At 40.0% G+C, this 20,588-nt stretch overlaps 3 protein-coding genes and 1 long non-coding RNA gene across 5 annotated transcripts; 1 reads left to right on the top strand and 3 right to left on the bottom strand.

Annotated features, from left to right (window-relative positions):
• Positions 1–1,055: 1,055 nt before the first annotated feature.
• Positions 1,056–2,797, bottom strand: LOC116189081 (protein CANDIDATE G-PROTEIN COUPLED RECEPTOR 7). The gene has a single exon (XM_031518610.1). The coding sequence runs from the start codon at positions 2,668–2,670 to the stop codon at positions 1,345–1,347; it is 1,326 nt and encodes a 441-aa protein (XP_031374470.1). The 5' UTR covers positions 2,671–2,797; the 3' UTR covers positions 1,056–1,344.
• Positions 2,798–4,159: 1,362 nt separating this feature from the next.
• Positions 4,160–6,086, top strand: LOC116192980. Its single transcript, XR_004154179.1, has 3 exons — positions 4,160–4,448; positions 4,547–4,613; positions 5,817–6,086. It is a non-coding gene; the product is annotated as an uncharacterized LOC116192980 (long non-coding RNA).
• A 478-nt stretch (positions 6,087–6,564) lies between these two features.
• LOC116192895 (endoglucanase 1-like) lies at positions 6,565–8,976 on the bottom strand. The gene is made up of 6 exons (XM_031521593.1): positions 8,641–8,976; positions 8,342–8,551; positions 7,980–8,180; positions 7,636–7,890; positions 7,439–7,550; positions 6,565–7,303 (listed from the first exon to the last, which is right to left on the bottom strand). The coding sequence occupies exons 1-6, from the start codon at positions 8,860–8,862 to the stop codon at positions 6,801–6,803; spliced, it is 1,503 nt and encodes a 500-aa protein (XP_031377453.1). The 5' UTR covers positions 8,863–8,976; the 3' UTR covers positions 6,565–6,800.
• A 4,025-nt stretch (positions 8,977–13,001) lies between these two features.
• Positions 13,002–15,466, bottom strand: LOC116192896 (beta-carotene isomerase D27, chloroplastic). 2 transcript variants are annotated; one of them, XM_031521594.1, is made up of 6 exons: positions 14,980–15,464; positions 14,556–14,648; positions 14,101–14,162; positions 13,742–13,848; positions 13,555–13,650; positions 13,016–13,474 (listed from the first exon to the last, which is right to left on the bottom strand). In XM_031521594.1, exons 1-6 carry the CDS (start codon positions 15,361–15,363, stop codon positions 13,425–13,427), a joined length of 792 nt encoding a protein of 263 aa, XP_031377454.1. In that variant the 5' UTR covers positions 15,364–15,464; the 3' UTR covers positions 13,016–13,424. The 2 variants fall into 2 exon arrangements, with proteins under 2 accessions (XP_031377455.1, XP_031377454.1); XM_031521595.1 differs by lacking the exon at positions 14,556–14,648 and having other exon boundaries at positions 13,002–13,474; positions 14,980–15,466.
• Positions 15,467–20,588: the final 5,122 nt, after the last annotated feature.

Below are 20,588 nucleotides of genomic sequence, written 5' to 3'. Positions count from 1 at the left end.
AAAGTTCCAAAGTACTAAGCACTGCGAGATTGGAGCCAGGTTATTATTATGCACATCGCTGTGGGTAGATTAGATTACCTTTGATCCGCCAGTTAGTTTGTCCCTTTCGCCGTGTGCTTGTACCTGGAGTATGACACCAGACCAAGAAGGTTGTATCTTACATGCTATGTGGACTGGAGATCAGAAAACCCAAAGAAGGATTAATCCATTCCAGCAGCAAGAACGAGAAATATCGGAAGCAATTCACATCGAATCAAAAAGGTTTGAGATTTTGGCTTATGCCAGGTTTGTAAATGCTACGACACATGGAGAGGCAACAGAAAACATTGTCAAGTAACGTCATGCCAGCAGAAGCATTCATGAAGCGATATGACATTGTCCTAAGCTGCTTGGTTACGACAAAAGCCGAACAGTAAAGATCTATTTTTTTTTGCCTCTAGTGCACCATTGACATCTGAAAAACAACAGTTCTTTGGGAACTTTGTACGACATAGAAATCAAGACCAGTGATACTTAGGATGAGCAACCCAATGCTGCTCACCAACTGCTGTATTCGACTGGGAATCAAAATACAGTTAATAAAGGCAAGGAGGCATGCACCTAAGCTTTGTTTGCATCGTCTGTCACAATGCACATAAATGGTCCAGGAGAATGAGGATGAACAATATCCTAATAATGGAGATAATGTAAAATATTGCTCCAATTTGCCAGAGATGAATGATGACTTCTATCATGTTTCTTTAAATATATTGGACATCACAGCAAATCTAACAGCAGCACATAAAGTAGTATGCAAAACATTAGAAGAGGGCCAACATAGGTATATACCATGTAAAGATATTTACTTTATGAACCTAAATGTTGAACTCACATAATTAGGAACAACCTCTATAGAAGTTTGTGCCCTAAAAGATGATAAATATTAATCATGTCCAAAATTTTCTCGGCCCATTGTCTTATCAGCCAAGATTAGTCCACAAGCCAGCAACTAAAAACAGGATAACCTTTCTTCCACGAAAAGCCATGTCTAGGATTCCCATATTCGACGAAATGTGTAGAGGCAAAAAAGTATTCCCAGATATTATTGCAGAATTTAGGATCAGTACATACAAATATGCACTATTAAATTTGCACACATATATCATTTGCTATCTACTGAAAAAAGGAGTACTCTGGGCTGTCAACATTACAAAATTAACAAATAACAAAGCACAAAGTATACCCTACTATGCATGATTGATCTGAGAAACTGCTGCGCAGGCCAAATTGCTTGATCGAGATTTCCTATCCAGTGACAGCAGCAGCTCATCCAATTGTCCAAGCTCAAAACTTTTGACCCATCCCTCATAATTCAAACTCATCTTCGAGCTTCAATGCTTCAGCTGCAGCCTCTTCCTCCTCGTCATCAATCACAAAGTAAGGGTTATGTGCCTCAGGCCTGAACTTATATCCTGTGAATGCGTAGAAAGCCAATGTTGCCAGCTCCGCAGCCACCACACTAGTCCAGAGATACTTATATGACGTGATCGTCTCCAAAGCATAAACCACAACCCGGGTAAAGTAGATATAGCAAATAACCACAATGTAATACTGCCTGAACAGGGTCAGCTTCATCAGGTTCACTGCCGCCTTCCCATCGGTACGTGCAGCCTCACGCAGGTTCTTAATCGACCACACGATCGGGAACAAGACAGCACAGCAGCAAACCACATCGACCAGCAAAAACACCTGCTTCCACGTGACCCAGTCCTGCGCAAAAGGCCCAGTCTCATCGATCACGACCTGGGCAATATTCGCCACGACCTGAAGGGGAATCACTATCATCAAGACCTTCTTCTCCTTGTCCTGCAAGTAAGGTTTCAAGAACGACCACCCAGTGCCGATCAAGACAATCAGGGTGAAGAGCATAATTCCCTTCAGGAAGCTAAACATGTAGAACAGCACATCCCAACCATGGGCACTCCCAGTGCGCTTAATATACGATTTATCCTCAGCTTCACACAACAAATTCAGCCCTTTCAGGACAACCACCGCAAGCATGAAGAAGTGGATCTTAAAGACGGTGAGGCGTTTCTTGTAGAGGACATAGATCCAGAGACCCGCTAGCGCAAAATAAATCAGAAAGAAGAGGAAATAAACCCTGGGGAGGATGGTCCTGCCGGCGGAGAGGTAATCCCTCGTGCCGCTCTTCCCATCGAGGTTGTACATCGCGGATCGTACATCCATGGAGACCTTCAGAGGCTGCGGTTTCTGGAGGCAATTCGCGAACACTAAAGTGTACTGGTCAGCGTCGTTCTGGGAATACACAGTGTTGATGCTCGACTTGTCACCCTGGAGCTTGTCGAAGCTGAAGACATGCTTGACGAGGTCGGACTGGAGGACGCAGGAGATCTCCTCGTCCTCGAGCTGCTGCAGCACGTGCAGCCACGAGTCGCGGGTGCAGAGGAAGAACCCGACCTTACCGAGCTCGGAGTCGGGGAAGGCGGGCGAGAGGGTGATGTGGGAGAGATTGAGCTCGAGCCGGCCCGTGTGGGTGAACCCGAACTCGTCGAAGGGGATGATTGGGCGGTCATCCGATCGGATCTCCGTGAACCGGATCTCCGCGGCGGCCAGCGACGCCAGGACCAGGATCAGGAGATACAAGAGCGGGACCGTCCTCGGAGACGCCATTGTCGTCGCCACAGATCTGACAAGTCTTCTTCTCTCTTCTCCTCCGAGTGGTTTCTTTCTACCTCTGAGAAGTCTTCTAGAAAGAGAAAGAGAGGTAGAGAGAGAAATGGCTCAACGAATGCCGTCCTTAGAGAAGAAGTATGTTAAATATTAAAAATAAAAAAAATCAATTATTAATAAAATTACGAATAAGCCCTTTTACCCATTTTAGGCTCGAATTTGCTGAGGAAATCTTCGTTGCGAAGCTTCCGGGCAGCTCAAAAGGCATGGGCAGAATGGTCAATTGACTAGGTGGGGGGCGACGACCGACGCGGAGTTGACGAGAATCGACGGGGTTTCCTTCTGCACCCTGGAGATTATAGTTTTGCTAATTAGGACTCTAAAGTTTCATGCTTGGCCCAATTTGATCCTTCCAAATTGCTTGCATTAGATTTACGCCCTAATAGTTTTTTTTACGTCTCAAAATTTCACCAGATTAGCATATGCAATAAAAAGAACAATTCCATAAAGTCTTGCTATGCTATTAATCTTGGAAGTTCTTCGATCTTCTATCCTCACAGTAAGAGTTGTCATAAGACAGTCGAGGTCAAGAATGCAGGCCAAACCAAAATTCGTCTGCAGGCCATATATGATGCAAGTAGAACTAGAAGGACAAAATTGCAGAGTTCCGGACTTTGACAAGGCGAAACATGAAACCTTAGGGTTCAAAGGCGAAACATGAAACTCTGGGGTTCCAATTGATAGCATGTAAGTTCTAAGGGGCGAAGTGTGTCTAAACCGAAAAGGTTAGGACGGAATCTAGAAGAGTGGAATTCAGGCCCCGACTAATTCAGAGCTAGCTAATAAGGGATAAAATCTCACAATTAAGAATTTTCTCCGTTCTGACCTTGTTGGTAAATTCCTTTGTTTTTACAAAAAGAAATGCTTTTAATTGCATTAATTGAAGAAAAAATTTATTGGTCAATTTGAGGCTTTAATATCTTTCCTGTTTAAACCGCACTCGAAGTTTGACCTGTGAATGCACCAATTGCCTAATCCGAAGTAAAGACATTTATGAAAACTTTGTTTACAAAACCAAACTAGCAAATAAAGCAAGACATTTATGGCGTTGACTGATGAAGATTCCATTTCCTATGCCATATGGTAATTGTGTTAGGTCAATTCTGTGCGTTCAAAGTAGCATTTACTTGTTTCAATAGGAACTTGTTAAGTTGGGTGATGCCGTAGGGCCGGCAATATTTGACACGACACGATAACATGACACAGATACGACACGGAGTTAAACGGGTATGGATTGTGATTTTTTGATATTCGGTCTAAACGGGTTGAACCCGTATAATCCGTTTATATACCATTAAACCTGTTTATTTAGACGTGTTTAATCGTGTAGCCCGTTAATCCGTTTATCTAATTGAATTTACTAAACTATCCTTACACTAACCCTAATTTCGAAATTTCCTTTCCTCCTTCCAGACTTTAGTTCCACACTTCCACTGTTCTGTTCCAGTAGAAGTTCTGCTTCCATCCCGAAATTCTCCCGATTCATTCATCTGATTTCCTTCCTGCTTCCAAGGTTCCACCCGATTTCCTTCGAAATTTGGATCCTTGAGTTGAATTCTTCTAGATCCAACCTCCACCTGAGTCGAAGACGACTTCGACTGTCCGCTCAGACGAAGCCTCCACCTGAATCCTTCCGCCGTTTGGTTGACAACACCGAGACGAAGGCGACCTCACTGCGCCACCTCGATCTCGGGTCGCGACCTCCCTCTCTGAAGCAGGTTCGATATCACCGTCTTTTGCATTTCTTCTCCAACAATCGATCATCTTCAACGCCGTTCCCTAAACTTGGAGATCTCAGCAGCTCATCAATGTGCAGGTCTGTGCTTAAGGTTCCACCTCGAGAGGCCCTTGAAAGTTTGAAGTTCATCTTTCCCCCCGTCAAGGTATCGTCTTTCTTGGTTTTTCATCTGTGTTGGCCCTTGATGTGAAGTCTCGACTGTTCGGCTGCCTATAAACTGCTCGAAAACACTAGGGTGGCGTTTAAAATTTAGGTTTAATTTTAACTTGACTTTGATTGTGATTTTACGGAGTATTTGGTCAAACTTGCGGGCCCACATTCATTTGAGAATATTGTAATTATGTAGTTGTATTAAAATGGAGTGGTGTAAATATTTATGGGTGGGGCCCATTATTTTAACTTTGATGAGTGTAATTTGTTTTGTTATGGGTATAGTTAAAATCAAAATCACGATTCTAAAATCAAATCCAAATTTCAAACGGGGCCAGAAAACCCTGAATCCAATTGATTATGATGATGAACAACATTGTAGCGTCTCCCTCCCTTGATTAATTAGTTCGTTTCCATTTCGTTCTTTCTTGACGATCGATCCAAAAGCAGGAGCCTAGCTAGCTTATTACTGATATATATGGTGGATCCTCTGTGTGCTGTGTTGTGATGTGCTTTGTATTTCAGTTTGTATCGTTCTTCTTTGAATGGTTATATGATAAGACTTGCATTTCTTGGTATCATACTCTCTCAATTGTAGAAGTTTCACCGTCAGTTTGTTATCTGGCATGAATGTTTCTTGGGAATTTGCTGCTTAGTTTCTTCTTTGATTGAAAAGATCATTTTGGGCTTGTAAATAACAGAACTTCAGGCATCAGTTGTCAAAAGATGTTAAGAGACAAGTATGAGTGAGAAGTAAAACATCTCATCTTTTATATCAGTAATGTACATATGTGCATATGTTAATTATACTAACGAGACTACTCAGCTCTCACTCACAACCATGCCTAGTTTATACCGTATTTTAAAGCTAAGACATCGGTTTTTTCGCTACTGTCCAGTAAAGGCCTCTCTACACAGTGTAAGCTTGCTGAATCGTATCCAATTTTGTCTCCTGTTTTGGTTTTTTTGAGTGATTTGCTAGTTAACTTGTTTGCAGATTTCATCTCCACTCGTTTTCAACCAATTGTTTTCTTTTATATCATTTGTCTCTAGCTGCTGCCATACAAAGATTGCACATCATTTTGCATTTCTGTATAAGAAGTGCACTTCCTTCTTTTTGATAAGCAAGCAAAAGATCGGAGTTTTTGGCCTTTTGTTTTGGCTCTTTCATGTGACTTGCTGTTTAACTTGTTTGCAGGCGTATGGACTGAGGATGAAATCTTCTCCCAGGAGAAGATAAAAAACGCCACAATGTTCCGCCCTGTAATTGATGAGGAGCTGAGGAAGAAGAAATTGCAGTGGTGGGCCAAAGCCATTGAAAGGACATTCGACTTGGCCGACCTCTCCCTTTAAATTCATTGACTGACAGTTGTTTCCTTTCTATACATTACGTTACTACGGGAAAACTCGAAATTAGTAATTATCTGGTTGTGTATTGATATCTTTTCTTGAATAAGAATATTTCTTGGTGCCCTTTGGTATTGAGTTAAACAATAATTTGGTAACCGGGTTAAATGGATAAATGGGTCGTGTTAACGTGTCTGGGTAACCGGGTTGAACGGATAAACGGGTGGTGTTAACGTGTCCGGGTAAACGGATCCATCGGATAAACGGGTCGTGTTAACGTGTCCGGATACCGGTTATAATTGTGTCATGTATACGTGTACATGTTATGATACGTTTTAATAAACGAGTTTAAACGTGTCGTGTACGGGTTGATACGGATATAACCGTGGCGTGTTCGTGTATGTGAAACCTAACCCGTTTAATAATCGTGTCGTGTACGGGTTATAACTTCGATGACACGAATCCGTTTAGACACGACACGTATAAACACGACACGACACGAATTGCCACCCCTAGGTGATGGAAGTGTAGATTCAAACTTCACAAAGTAATATTCGACGGAATAATGAGCAAAATGCCAATGGAGATTCTACGACACATAGATTCCGAGATTGACAACTGATCAGAATTTCTATTACATAACAAGTTACCCGTGAATAAGCCGTTATGCAGCCCCCGTAAATTTTCCATAATAATTTCTAGCTCTGTTATGGCTAGCCCAACAATGTAAGCTGGAAGATACTTTTTTGTTTCCACATTCACTCCAATGGAGCCTTTCCATGGGGAATGAAAATAAGCTTAAGCAATGAAGAAGTAGGAATAGGAAGACAAAGCCTTAATGGCCTGCCGAACTTTGGCCTGATAAGAACGCGAGGGCACCAACAAACGGAGCGTTGATATATGTGGCGGGCTCCGATTGCTGGTAATTGTTCCGATCATCTGCAAAGTTGTCGCTGTTGTCGGGTCCGCCGACTATGGCCCCAACTAGAATGTTTGGGTTGGCCGAGCCTGAGTAGAGGTACTGGAACCCAGTGCTGCAGGGGATGCGGTCGGGGTGGTCCCGGACAGAGGGGACAGAAGAGCCCCTGTGGTGGATATGCTGCGGGTACTTGGGACCGAACCCCACCATGTAGGACATCTTCGCGGGGTTGTCTCCAAGGATGTAGTCTACCTGCTTCTTGGCCTGGGAGATGAGCTGCTCCGCCGTGATTGTTGAGGCCCCGCAGGAGACGCCGGCTTTTCCGTTGGATGTCAAGTACTTTGCATAAACCAAGGTGAGGAATGATGCGGTGGTCACATATTGGAGGTTGCTCTCACTTTGCTTGTATAGAAGTCCCCCTAGGATATTGATTGAATGTCAGCGATTTCATTAGCTGTATTAGTTTCTTTCATTTGAAAGACATCCCGTAGTTTTCGGGTTCGTGGGGTCTAGTTGATTGCAGCGAAACGGAATCATTAACATTTGCAAGTTACCTGGAGTATATTGAGCACTGAAACCAGAGGCCCCGGGAATCAGAGAGCATATGTATCTGTCGGAGTGTGCCTTATACAGCTGAAATTCTTCCGAATTTTTCTCTAAAAAGTCCTGCAAACAGAAAACGACCAGCCAAATCAAAACGTTAAACAAGGAGGAATCTTAGAAGGAACTCGATTAGGCAGAAGAATCTGACCTTGGAGAGGAGGATTTTCGTGCCAGCCCTCTTGTCGTCCCAGCTGAATGAGAAGACATCATCATCTGCTCCCATCGTGTGGCCGTTGGACTGAATGTAGGTCAGGTAGGAGCTGTCCTGTGAAGCTCGATGAATCCATGACGCTCCCCAGAGAAGCTCATCTTGGTATCCTGAGTAGGAGCAATAAAATGGGCACACAATGGAGTTGAGGGAGTCGCTGTAGGATCCACGATATTTGTCCGCAAAATCAAAGACCTATCGCGAGCCAAAAGACCGAGTTGAGTACATGAACTCTTTGAGACCAAAACAGCACAGCAAGGCCCAGTTAAGACAGTCTAATTTACTTTCTTGGCAGTCTCGAGCAATTTTGCAGAATAAGAAGGGTTAGAGTCCTTGAACACGATGGAGGCTGCAGCAAGGGCTGCTGCAGTCTCAGCCGCCACATCAGATCCCGGATTTTGGGTCGACACCTTGTACACATTTCTTGGCGTATCCATGTCCTCTGGCCTCTCCCAGCACTTGTGGTCCATGTTCGGGTCTCCCACCTTAACCGTTCAAACCAAAAGGCATAAGCTCATATACATATCTCAAGTGCAAAAAGTTTATGTAACACCGGATTCATATTAACGGTGTTAAGTCTGTCCTCTATCATCATATTTCGAGGCAACTTTTATTTTTTGCAGAAGACAAAAGTTGGCAGCTTTACTTGAACATATAAGGTGCCTGGAGTTGCGGTGGCTGCTTTGAGGAGATAATCAGCGCTCCAACGGACAGCAGCCCTGGCATTCTCGATTTGGCCCTGCATCGAGCTCCCAAACTCTATCACGCTCCACGCAAGCAATGTGGTCGTGAAAGCCATCGGCAACCCAAACTTCACATTGTCTCCAGCGTCATAGTACCCCCCTGTCAAGTCCACCTACGGAAAAAGAATCCAATAAAACATTAACTTCCCAAAAGAAATATAAAATCCCAGATGGCATAAGAAGTGGTCTTAGCAAGCCACACATGATAAGACGAGCCGTCAGATAGGGCGGAATCGCCCCTCCAGGTAAGCCGCTGGTTAGAGGGCAACTTCCCGGACCTCTGGCCCTCGAAGAAGAGGATGGACTTCTCAAGGGCATCGGAGTAGTCTTTTGACGTGAATGCCGAGCAGACTAAGCAGCTCGAAAGAAGGATGAGACTCAACAATGGCAGTGGCAGAGGAGATAAGTTGGCATTTATGGCCATTTTGGTGCAAATGGTACGCAGAGAAGCAAAGACCACTGCACTGAGAGAGGAGCAAGGAATAAGTGGAAGTTTTTTATCAGGAGAAGCTGCTGTCTTGCAGTGGAGGACTTGACTGGTTGGGCACTGCCAATTTATAGGGGAGGAGGGAGCAAAAGCTGTTTGAGTTCGTTAGCCGTTATTTAGACTTGTGTGAGACTATTTTTTGTCTTTTTTTTTTTCTAGAAGTATTTACCTAAAATGGCCAATGATTTGCCCGTTTTGTCAAATCTATCATATGTTTTTTTTTGTCAAATCCATCCCATGGTTTACTTTTTGCATCAAATCTATCTTGGCGTTATCTTTTTCGTCGACATCTAACGACCGTGCTGACGTGGCACCTACGTGGCAAGTGTGGCCCACTATCTCTCCACGTGCCACGTCAGCACGATGTTGACGGAAAAGATAACGCCGAGATAGATTTGATGCAAAAAGTAAACTATGTGATAGATTTGACAAAAAAAAAGCATAGAATAGATTTGACAAAACGGACAAATTATGGGTCATTTTAAGTAAAAACCCTTTTTTCTATGATATCTTTTGGAAAATTCGTCCGTCCATACAGAACCCGACAATTGGTCTTATTCGGAATGAGGAGAGAAAATCTTAAATTGTCATTTTTTGCAATGACGTAGCGAGAAAAAAATAATATAATTCTTTCATCATATAAATTCATGACTCGTTATCAATGTGTTTGTAAGCTCATTTATCGGTTTGTTGTAATTTGATTGATATTTTTTCATGTTATGTCGCGAGGTACGATCACCTAAGAATTCCTTGAATAAGCATAATGCTCCCGCTCTAAATTTAGCCTGACCCTCTCTTTCCCTTGTATTCTCTGTGTAGGGAATGCATTGACCGCCGATACTTTCCTAGGAGTAATGAGCATTAAAATGGAAGTACTTTGATCCTAATTTGTTGCCATTTAATTGATACTTTCTTATAGTTCCTCAAATGAGCATGACGCTCCCGCTCTGAATTGAACATGATTCCCTCCTTTTCCCTTGTATTCTCTGTGAAGTGAATGCATTGACCACCACTAACTTGATCCTAATTATGTATCGGGTAAATGACTGCATTATTACAGAGGAGTAAGTGCACAGTTAGTGAATGTGTGCATATTGGGCACTCACAAATGTAATACTTGAGAATCTTAGTGGCTCACCTACTATGGCTTGTCATGCTTACTCATTCCGTGCGTTGTAGGAGGTGTACGGGACCCGAGGATTAGTTAAATAGACTCGGGACACTCCCGATTATAATTTAAGTGTAATACGTGAGAAAGAAGAAAAGAGATCCCATGGAGAGTGGGCGTGCTCCATTAGAGATGCGAACGAGAAGGTTCTTGTACTGCAAATTGTATGTAGTTCTCATTCATCTCAGTAATGAGGATCCATTACTGTAGCATTTGTGTTCGTTCTAAAAGGTAATTCAGTATGCGTTAATCCCATGTGGACCCGAACGAAGTTACTAAAGACATATCTCGATCTATCTCGTGGTCATGCTTTACCGAAATTGTTATTCGGGTCATGTTTCCCAACAATACCTGAGAGAGATTTCTAGGCAAGCACCTTGGGTGACAAAAGGCGCTTAGTTTTATATTATGGACGTCAATGTACATGTTTTGATCACTCATAAGTGTATAAGCGCACGGATGTACTGCACTTCCGCTCGCCTCAATTAGAACAACATCGTATCGAAATCAGAAAAACCTTAAACAATTCTATTTCATAATAAAGTGGTGACGAAAAACTAATCAACCTTCTAACAATCAAGTCTTGCAAGTCTTCCGACGTGACGGCCCTCGACCCCATCCCCTCACATGTGATTGGGCTTGAGAGGAGGGGAAGAAGAGGGGCGGTTTTGCTCACGGGATCAACTGCGGCAAATGGGAAGACATCCTGTGGGGACAAGCAACATGCTTTCTATCCAAAACTCCGGAAGTTAGGTGCAGACAAGACAAAAAACAAACAAATCGTTCTACCGAAAACGAAGAAGCAAACAAATCGCATTTTTGTGTATTTTGACACTATTTACGAGCTTCTTTTTTTTTTTCAATTTTTTCATGAGATCATAAAATATTTTTCAATTAATATATCAAAATTCTTTTTTATTCAGGTATTTATTTAATATGGATTACGAGATATTTCTAATGAGTTTCGAAGGTATATATTGCACCCGAAATCCGCACACGTGAAATGCAATTCACCGATTATACCATCTTTTTCTTGTTCTTTTCCTATCGGCGTCCATGAATTGTCAAAAAGATCCACAGTTAGTTGAAAATGGAAAATCTTGGAACTGCGTGAATTCTGAGAGAAAATCAAGGGAGCTTGGCGGGTGCCATAATTCCAGGCGGTACGTAGCCTCCTTTTTTCCAATTTTCTAATGTATTTCTTGTAGCATTTTGGACTTTTCGGCATATCCATAGAGAAAGTCACGGATGGATGGGGAAGAATGAGAATCACATGAGCCGCTCACCTGACTATAACTAAATGTTATGGAACAGTCACCGCATTCCATATGGAATATTGAGGATAAGGAGGTGGGATGGGAGGCCCCCGTCTGTTTAGGTGAGTCGTAACAACGGAGGGACCGAATAGGGGTCGAAATTCCAGTAAAAAATAGAAAAACTGGATCGGTGGAAGATGAGATTTGCTGAATATAGAATGATGCTCCATTCATGTGAATTGCGGATGCAAATAACTCACAGTGCAGTGGCACATAAAATTTTGCGTAAGCTCAGTTTGTTTGTTAACATCTTTTGTTTTTGTAATTTCGGCTGTTTTCAAGTGTAAAATCGATTTATAGATAAGCCCAAAAGGGCTGCAGATGCTTAGATTACCTTTGGTACATGGGATTGAATTGAAAACGAAACCAATGAATTTTAAATAATGAAACGTGGTTGTGTTGAGATGAAAAATAGTGAGTTCTACGTTGAACTTGAGAATATTCAGAGTATATTCAAGTAAACGGACTCAGTCACTAATATATTATCATATGAAATAATAAATATATTTATATTTATGGACATAAGAAAATAAAATAAAATATATGAAATTTACAAAAAAAAAAAAAAACAGAAATGGTGGACTAAATTAAGTTCTTTTTGAAAGAAAGATCATTCAGTCAACTTGTAGGAATAATGTCTTATAAATGAAATGTTCTTTTTAACTCCGAAAAAAACACAATATAAGGAAAATAGAGTGCAATAATGAGATATCCATTCCATTTCATTCTCGTGTACTAAACAGGCTTTACGGTGCTGCCTATACAAGCTCGGACAAGGAGATGAGAACATGGTATAAATAAATACGACTGTTCTCTCATGTGAGTTTTGGAGATTGCAAAATGTGAGTGTTTCTGGTCTCTATGCATCATGTGAGTGGGAAAGAAAGGCATATAAAATCACATGGAAAGCTTAGCTAGCTACGGACTACTTGCAATATAAATTTAATGTATCTTTTGCCCAATTTTCCACCTAAAAATATGATAAAGTATCCGGCGTGAATTGTGAAATTATGTATTTGTTTCTTTTTTATTCCAACTGCCAAGGACTGATGCAGCCAAAACACGTTGGATGTGCTCAGTTTTCCTCGTTAGTCAATTCGGTATATATAGTTGCTCTGCTCACTGCCAAATAAATCCTATACCGATGGTAAGTTCTGTGTCTTACTGTGTAGCAAACCGAATCATTGTAGAACACCTACTGCTGTTCTTGGATGGGATTAGTACTAGGATGATTGAACTGATGAAATTGTTCGCGTTACATCTCTAGTTAAGCTATTTCTTGCGACACATTTGAAAGAAGCTCGGCGTGTTAAAAAGGTTCATAATTTGGCAAGGGAACGGCGAGGGAATGGTTGAACAAGCTAGAATTATATGCTTTAAGATGGAGAAACAGAATCCGAAACTGCACCGACTTGTGTAACGGTGGTTGTCAGTAGCTAAATTGTGAAGTTGGTTTACGCATACTAAGCAGTTATTCTTCAAGGGAGATCTGTTTTGGTAATGAAACATTTCCCAGTGAAATCGATTGCAGGTTGAGCTATCCCGAATCATTTCTGTATCATCAGTGATAAAAGCATTTCAAACTCATCATATTGTATGATGAAAATTGTGTCAACTGTTTTTAGGCTAATATCTGACAGCTATCTCCAAAGGATAAGATTTTTGCAGAACTCTATATATGTATATTACATTGTTGAACAGCAAAATCGAATCAGAAACTAAAGTTCCTATACAAGGGATACGTAGCCTGTTGGGTTCCCCAATCCCCAGGAGAAACGAAATTCTCTGGGCTCACGGGGCACATGATTCTATTAACGTGGATAATAAGCTCACTTTTGCCCCGCTTTGGAACTGCAAAACTTGATCAAATCTTCGTCACCGATGTCGTATGTCGGGGGGGGACCATTCATGGAAGTTCCAATCAACTTATGGAAGATGGATAAAAACATATACTGTTATACATAAACGCATTCTTGAAAACAGCGTTGATTAACTCCGAGTGTGGGTCCTGTCGGTCAAGCTTGTAGTTTAGGGCAGACAGAGGCATTAGGATTAGCCATTGAACCTGCACAAAGTGAGATAGTTAGAAGGCAGGGGGATGAAGATGATCGTCTATTGTGTTCTTCGAAGTGAGAAAATGCTCACAAATTTCCGCAAAACAAGGCTGTTTAGACACCGGATCCTCCTCAAGTGGTGGCGGAACTTGACCATACACCATATCACAGCTCATATCTTCGAAATCTGACCGTACAATTCACGAGAAACATGTCAGAAACGGAAGCTAGAGAAACTCGGATAGTTTGAGGAATATGTAGGGATATGCATGATTTACTTGGTAACATAGTGAGGGGTAGCCCGAACTCGTTAGTGAAGAAATCCTGGGTGGGCATCTTGCACATGTTCACGCACATTCCCACGCATCCGCTGTTCTCCAGGTACCTTGTACGATTGACAAGAGGGTTCGAACCATAAAATGATGAATCTGACCTTCGAGCTTTGGAAGGAGATGATAACATACTCTGCCTCTATTTCCGGTTAAAGAAGTCAAAAGCAAATCGGTTTTTTGAACGGCCTATGTGCCAAACAAACGATTTTACGATTTATCCTATGAATTTGAAGAAACTTTTGACAACTGTGTGAGAAATTCCTGAAGATTATTGAGTTAGGTTGAGACAGAGAGAGATTACTTACCGGCATTTCTTAATGCGTACACCGCTCATCTGCTTCACTCCATTTACCTCAACTTCTATGACCTGTCAAGCAAAGGCTCATTAGTTCAGCCATTGAACTTTGTGGAACTCTAAGAAAATACCAAGATGTTCTGGTATGTGCAAGTTTGGTGCCCCATAAAACCGGTTGAGATGAAGACTAGACATCAATTCTAGACACTAAAAAATTTCAGGGCGACGGCTACAGAGTTTTCAAAGCATTAGCATCAGATTCCCGAGCATCAATGGAAAACTTCGGCAGTAACAGAATTTCCATATCTGATACCTAAAAAGCACTAACCGAAAGCCACCATGAGTAACTGATTTTTATTCTTCTCTACTCATGTGGATATTCCATGATAAGTGCCATTTGTCGGAACTGATGAAGGGTCAGACGAGTGATATCTGGTGACATTTCGGGGCACAAGTACACCGTACCTCAGAAGGGCCAACAAGCCAATGAAAGAAAGGAACTGTGAGTGCAGCATTGAACTCTGCAGCCCATTTCGTCGGCGGAAACAACTTCCGGAACTGCAGCAGCAGTAGCAAAGTAGCAACTGTTAATCCGTAAGATTTTCAACACTCTGCAGTAGTTTACATCAATCTGTTTACCATAACTCCTTAGCGCTGAACAATGCACCGATGCCAATCCCTCTAATTTACCGTCAAACAATGTAACTTCAATACGCAGCTATCTTCCCACTGCTTACATAGAGCAGTCGTTCATCCCATCTAAAAGTATTGTGCGACCGAATTGAAGAATATGAACAACAATCTGAAATATTAGATAAGGCCTAGAAAACCATGACACTGGACAAAGTGTACTTCTCGCAATGCCATAAACCGATCAGACTGCACGAACCTGAGCAGGCGCACCCGGTGGAAGCATAGAAAGGAGCACCTCCCTAACAACCTCCTGCTGCTGAGTCCGAGACCTACCCTGCATTACCCTCTTCGACACGTCCACGAAGCTGTCGTAGTCGTAATCGAACCACCCTTTCTTCTTCTCCTCGTCCTTCTTGCTCGTAGGGGAGACAAACTTCTCCATCTTCCGGGCGAAGAGCATCATGAATGCCTTCTCTAATAGCCCATCATTGTACTTGGTCTTCTGCCCCACCGGGGCTGGCTTCCCCGACGGCTCCGCAATCCCGCACCAGACCACGGAGTGTGGCACACGGCGCGGGTCGCGGACATGGCTGCAGCCCAGGTTGCAGGGGGTTACTGCTTGGAAGCTCAGAGCCACCATGAACTCCAAATAGTTTGTGTAAGAATTGGTCCCGTGAGTGGTCGGGAAGTCCTAAGGAACCGTTTCGTTTGTTCGGTGTGTTCGCGTCCATTGGAGACATAATGACCATACAATGATACGAGGGAGTTATGGGAAGAGATTTTTCCAATTTTATCTTTTTCTTTATTTGTGCGGTTTAATATTTCTTATTTTTTGGAATGACCGATGTAGCCCTTGTAGGGTCATCATATCGGGAGCTTTAATGACAAATGCCGAGGGTAGTTTGGGAATTCGGCTGATATGAGGGTGCATTTGTGCCACGATCATGAGCCGTGGACCGATAGTCCTCTGGGTCCTTAAGAAGAACAAAACAGAAAAGATAAAACCTTACTACGTGGTCTCTTGTTATATCAACTCGATTTGCAATGACCGAAATGGTCAGATTTATAGGTTAAACCTATCACGACCGAGTAGGTATTCGTGATGAATAAAAGTTCCGTACCGTAAGCAATTAATATTTCGCAACGTGCCGAGTGTCAATTTAAATATATGAAACCATAATCAAGAACACAAAAATTCTATGTCCGTCAATTAATTCATAAATAACCGTCTGAATTCATAAAAAAGAAAATTTCCTCGCTCAATCAAAATTTTATGTGTCAATTAAAACACACGGGTCTACGTACAATCTGGATGACATGTGAGGAACAAAGTACACATCTATGCATTTACGAACCAAAGAAAATCTTTCCCGGCCAAATCAAAGAGAATTTTTCGCTGTGTAATGTGTCATTCAAAAGTCAAATGAATTCCGATTAATTCCGTACGATTCAGGTTAAATAAAACTCTTTTATCATGAAAATCAAAGAGAATTTAATGGATGTAATAAAGTTATGACGTCCTCCTCTTAGAGCATGTCCAATGCTTGACACCTAAATGGGTGACAATGTGGGCCTATTGCTTGCCACATATTTACCGCATCAAAAGATACGACACCCACATGCTATTTTGAAAATATCATCTAATGATTAGCACTTCATTTGGGTGCCAATGGGGACCCACACACTATTTAAATTATATATATATATATATATGTATAAATAATTATATATTTGAACAATATAATTGTTATTAGTTAATTTAAGTAACTAATTAAGCTTTACAAACTAATTATGTTGGTTATTACATTATTTTTATTTATTTTTACATAATTTTCTAAATTTCAGTTTTTTTAAAAAAATAAAAAATAAAATTGGTGAAAGAGCCCAAATTATTAAAAAACTAATAAAAAAAATAAAAGGAGTAGGTGCATGGGCCCGAGCAGGCTGGTTCGGCACTCCCACACTGGCCCGTGTCCAGTGGGAGTGCTGATGTGGCGGCACCGGCGCTCATTTTTTATCCCGCTGGACATACTCTTTATCTAGTAGCCACCGGGATGATTTGGAGCCAAGCAAACAAGCGCCCATTGCAGAAGCAAATGGCGCTTCGTGAATATTCGTGCTGATAAGAAAAATTAAGCGGTCAAAGAAAGTTAATTAATAATATCATAGTCCACTAAAAAATTCAAAGAAAAAATTACTAAAAACAAACAAAATTAGTATTAAAAAAGAAAAAAAAAGAAACCTGTTGAGGTCTTTTTCTTCATCATGGACGGACCCAGGATTTGGATTTAAGGGACCTAGGATTTGGATTTAAGGAAGTGATTAGTAAGATAATTTTTTCAAGTTAGAATGGTGAATATAAGAAATTTCCTCAATATTTGAAGGATTGCATGCTCAACCCCATCATTCCATGCGACTCTAATGTTGAGACATGTACTTGTGAACTTTTGTGATTGATAGCGGCGTGAACGAAATTCCAAATTCACAAGTAGAAATTTTCACGGGCCGTTTGGATTCGGAGTTAAAGTCAACGAAACTTTAACTTTAACTTTAACTGAGGAAAAAGACAAGGGTTTGTGGGCCCACCAATTTGACTTTAAATAAAATAAATGGATGTAGTAGATAATTGTGTATAATGAGATTGTGTGTTTGAATAAGATATGGGACCCACCAGTTTGACTTTTCAAATGTGTGTTTTGTTGTGTAGTATAGAGTTAAAGTTAAAGTTAAAATCATGGTGATTTTAACTTCGAATCCAAACAGGGCCTCAACATCACAGCCGCATGGAATAATGAACAATACCAATACCAATATTTTTTTTTTCCCTTTCTTCATGCTAATTTTGTTATTTTTAGTAATTTCATTTTGTTTTTTTGAACTTATTTTAATTTTTTAGTGAATTATAATGTTATTGATTAACATGTTTGAACTGTTAATATTTCTTAGTACCTTCTTACTCGGTTTTCATCCTCCTCGAGCTTCCTCTTCCTTCACTTCTCTTGCTCGAGAACGCAGGGAACAACGTGCAAGGAAAGAAAGAACCGGGGAGAATCGGGATTAACAAGTATAAAGCTACCCAAGCTCATAGAAAGAATTCATAACATCGCAAGTTCAAGCTCGAGCATATGGTATCTAGATGAAATATGTAAAGCTAATTAACAAGAAAACAAATCACGACGGTCCTCAACCGCACTCGGTAAGACATAGTCAAGGAAAGCAAAACGAAAATGCAAGCATAGCTCTTGTCGAGCTGAATTTGCAAATGAGCTCTGAACATCATGATACTTCCACGTAGAACACTCCATCTCACCCCGATGACCTCAGCAAAAATAAAGCTAAGCAATCAACACTGGATCAGCCACAACATAAAAATATATATAAAAAAGACCAGCTTAACGAGCAAAGAGGCCTTCGAGAAAGACAAGAAAGAGTCACAGCAGCAACATGAATCATAAGAGGCATTTAGTTCAGCTAATTAATATATACCCCAAGATGAAAGCATATATTAGACTCCATTAACGCAGTTCCAAGTGGTAGACCATTGTACCGATCATTTTTTAAGTGGAACTTTCAGATCACAAGTTGGACATTATCATTAATTCGAAGTATTAAGAAGGAAGCGCCCTTCTACTTGCATAATGAATAGGATTAGTATAATGCGTTGTATGTTAAGGGTGAATAATATAAAGAAACGAGACAGTTTTGACAAATGAAAATAAGTCGGCATAAGTCCTTATAAGGATAACAATGGAAGAGAGATGTGGATGGGTATAAAATTTTTATTGGCCTTAGTGTTACAGCACGTGCGTTGCACGTGTAATACTTTAATAGTTATTATGTAAAGGCCCTATATTATCAGTATATATCCATACGATAAAGTATGTGCCGTTGGCATGTTTAATTAGTTTTCCTCAATTAATTAGCACAACCTTTTTTAAGCTCTCATCCATTTGAGAAGAGGACATGGAGATGAATAATGGAAAAGGACGTTGAACCGGAGTCATTATAGATATGTCGTTCTCCTATGTTCAAGGATGAGATCTCTTTGCTTTACTGGTCTGACCGACATGGTCAGGAACAAAAACATATGTACAAAACAGATGTAATCTAAAATGACAAATGTCTCAATATCCGTCCAAGCCTCTTAAAGAAGAGCATAACTTATTTATTTATTTACTTTTTGGGTGTGAATTTGGGGTCGAGGCCTTATCGCTTAAAAATATAAAAGTCAAGCAATACAATAACGAGACACGGTGGTCTCAACAATATCACCAAATAACTTTTTTTTTTTAATTGGCACAATTAGTATGCCCCCTAATTAAATTTTGGTCAATAAAATTGTAGTCAATTAGGTTGTTTTAACAAATGGATTTGTCTCTGGACAGTTATAATAGAAGCATATTTATGACACAATTAATATACCCCTAATTTAGTTTTGGTCAATCTAATCTGTACTATATATAAATCTATATCTATATCTATACTATATAAAAGTACGAAGAGTTTTTTCAATTTTTCTTCCCATTTTGCCCTCAATTTTATAATGATATTACAATTCGATCCCTTTCATAACCAAATCTTATAATTCTCATACCTTTTGATTAGTGTTTTTTCACTAAAAAAATACAAGTGAATGTAAATATTCAAGAGATACTTACACCTATACGCTTTTCCACTCTAACAAACGCATCATTTTGAAAAAATCCGTGAAAATCTCGAATATGGTTCTATAAATCTATATCTATATCTATATCTATATCATATAAAAAAGTACGATTCCTCTTATAGTGTTTCTTCAATTTTCTTTCCATTTTACCCTCACTTAACATAGTGATATTACAATTTTACTTTTGTATATAATTAACATAATAAATCAAAACTTTTTAAATCATCATTAACTAATTTCTCTTCAGTCAACTTTTGTGTGGTATTTTGTTTAACCCTTGTTCATAGGTCATACTTTTTATTCTAGTAATATCATCGGCTCTTCCATTGTTTCGAGATTATTTGATCGTCTCGTCTCTCTCACTTTAATTTTTTTGCATATTCTTGATACTATTTTATTTTTCTTAGGCCATTCAACAATTCCAATCCTTATTTAATCTCATGTAGACGAAGAAATATCATTCTTATTTCATGTGCTTATATGATCTTGAATTTCTATTTGCCAGTGAATATATGTGAATGAAGAGATAAGTAAAAAAGAATCTCTTTATCATGTTCCTCTTAAATTTGTATCATAACTGCACATTTTCAGTAATTCAATTTTTTGTTCTTTATTTTAGTTTTTTAGGGTAAGCTTAGTTGAAGTTTGTCCATGATAAGTGTAAGCCACTGCTTCTCAATCTCTCCAATGGGGGGGAGAGAGAGAGAGAGAGAGACTTGTAGCATAGCCAAGAGCTATGAGTTTGGTTAGAGTTTGTAGAGAAGAGAGTAGGAAGGAGAGAGGGAGAGAGAAGATAGAGACAACAATTTTCTTTGAAGAGAAAGGCCACAAAGAAAAGAAGAGAGACTATGTTTGTTTTTGTTTGATAAGTACAAAAAAAAGATAAAATACAGTTACACCCACTTTACACATAAAGAAGATTATTTAAAATTATTAATTAGTCATTAGTTTTGAGTTTGTTTCTATTTTTTCAAAAAATTAGAATTATGAGCATATGAATGTTTTTGTCATTTTTTTAAAACTAATTTCACTCTTTTCTATCCCAATTATCTTGATTTTGTTCTTTCTCTTTGTTAGGCTTGTATTGTTAATTAATTTATTGCCCTATTTTTATTTTATGGTGCTTTTCCTCTCATTTTACATACAATGAAAACATAATTAGGTTTTTGTCTCATCATTTGTTTTTGATACATAATTAA

The sequence above is a fragment of the Punica granatum genome, chromosome 1 (assembly GCF_007655135.1).
Source record: "Punica granatum isolate Tunisia-2019 chromosome 1, ASM765513v2, whole genome shotgun sequence".
Classification (NCBI taxonomy): domain Eukaryota; kingdom Viridiplantae; phylum Streptophyta; class Magnoliopsida; order Myrtales; family Lythraceae; genus Punica; species Punica granatum.
The sequence above is the reverse complement of the archived record's forward strand: the minus strand, read 5'-3'. Positions and strand labels throughout refer to the sequence as shown.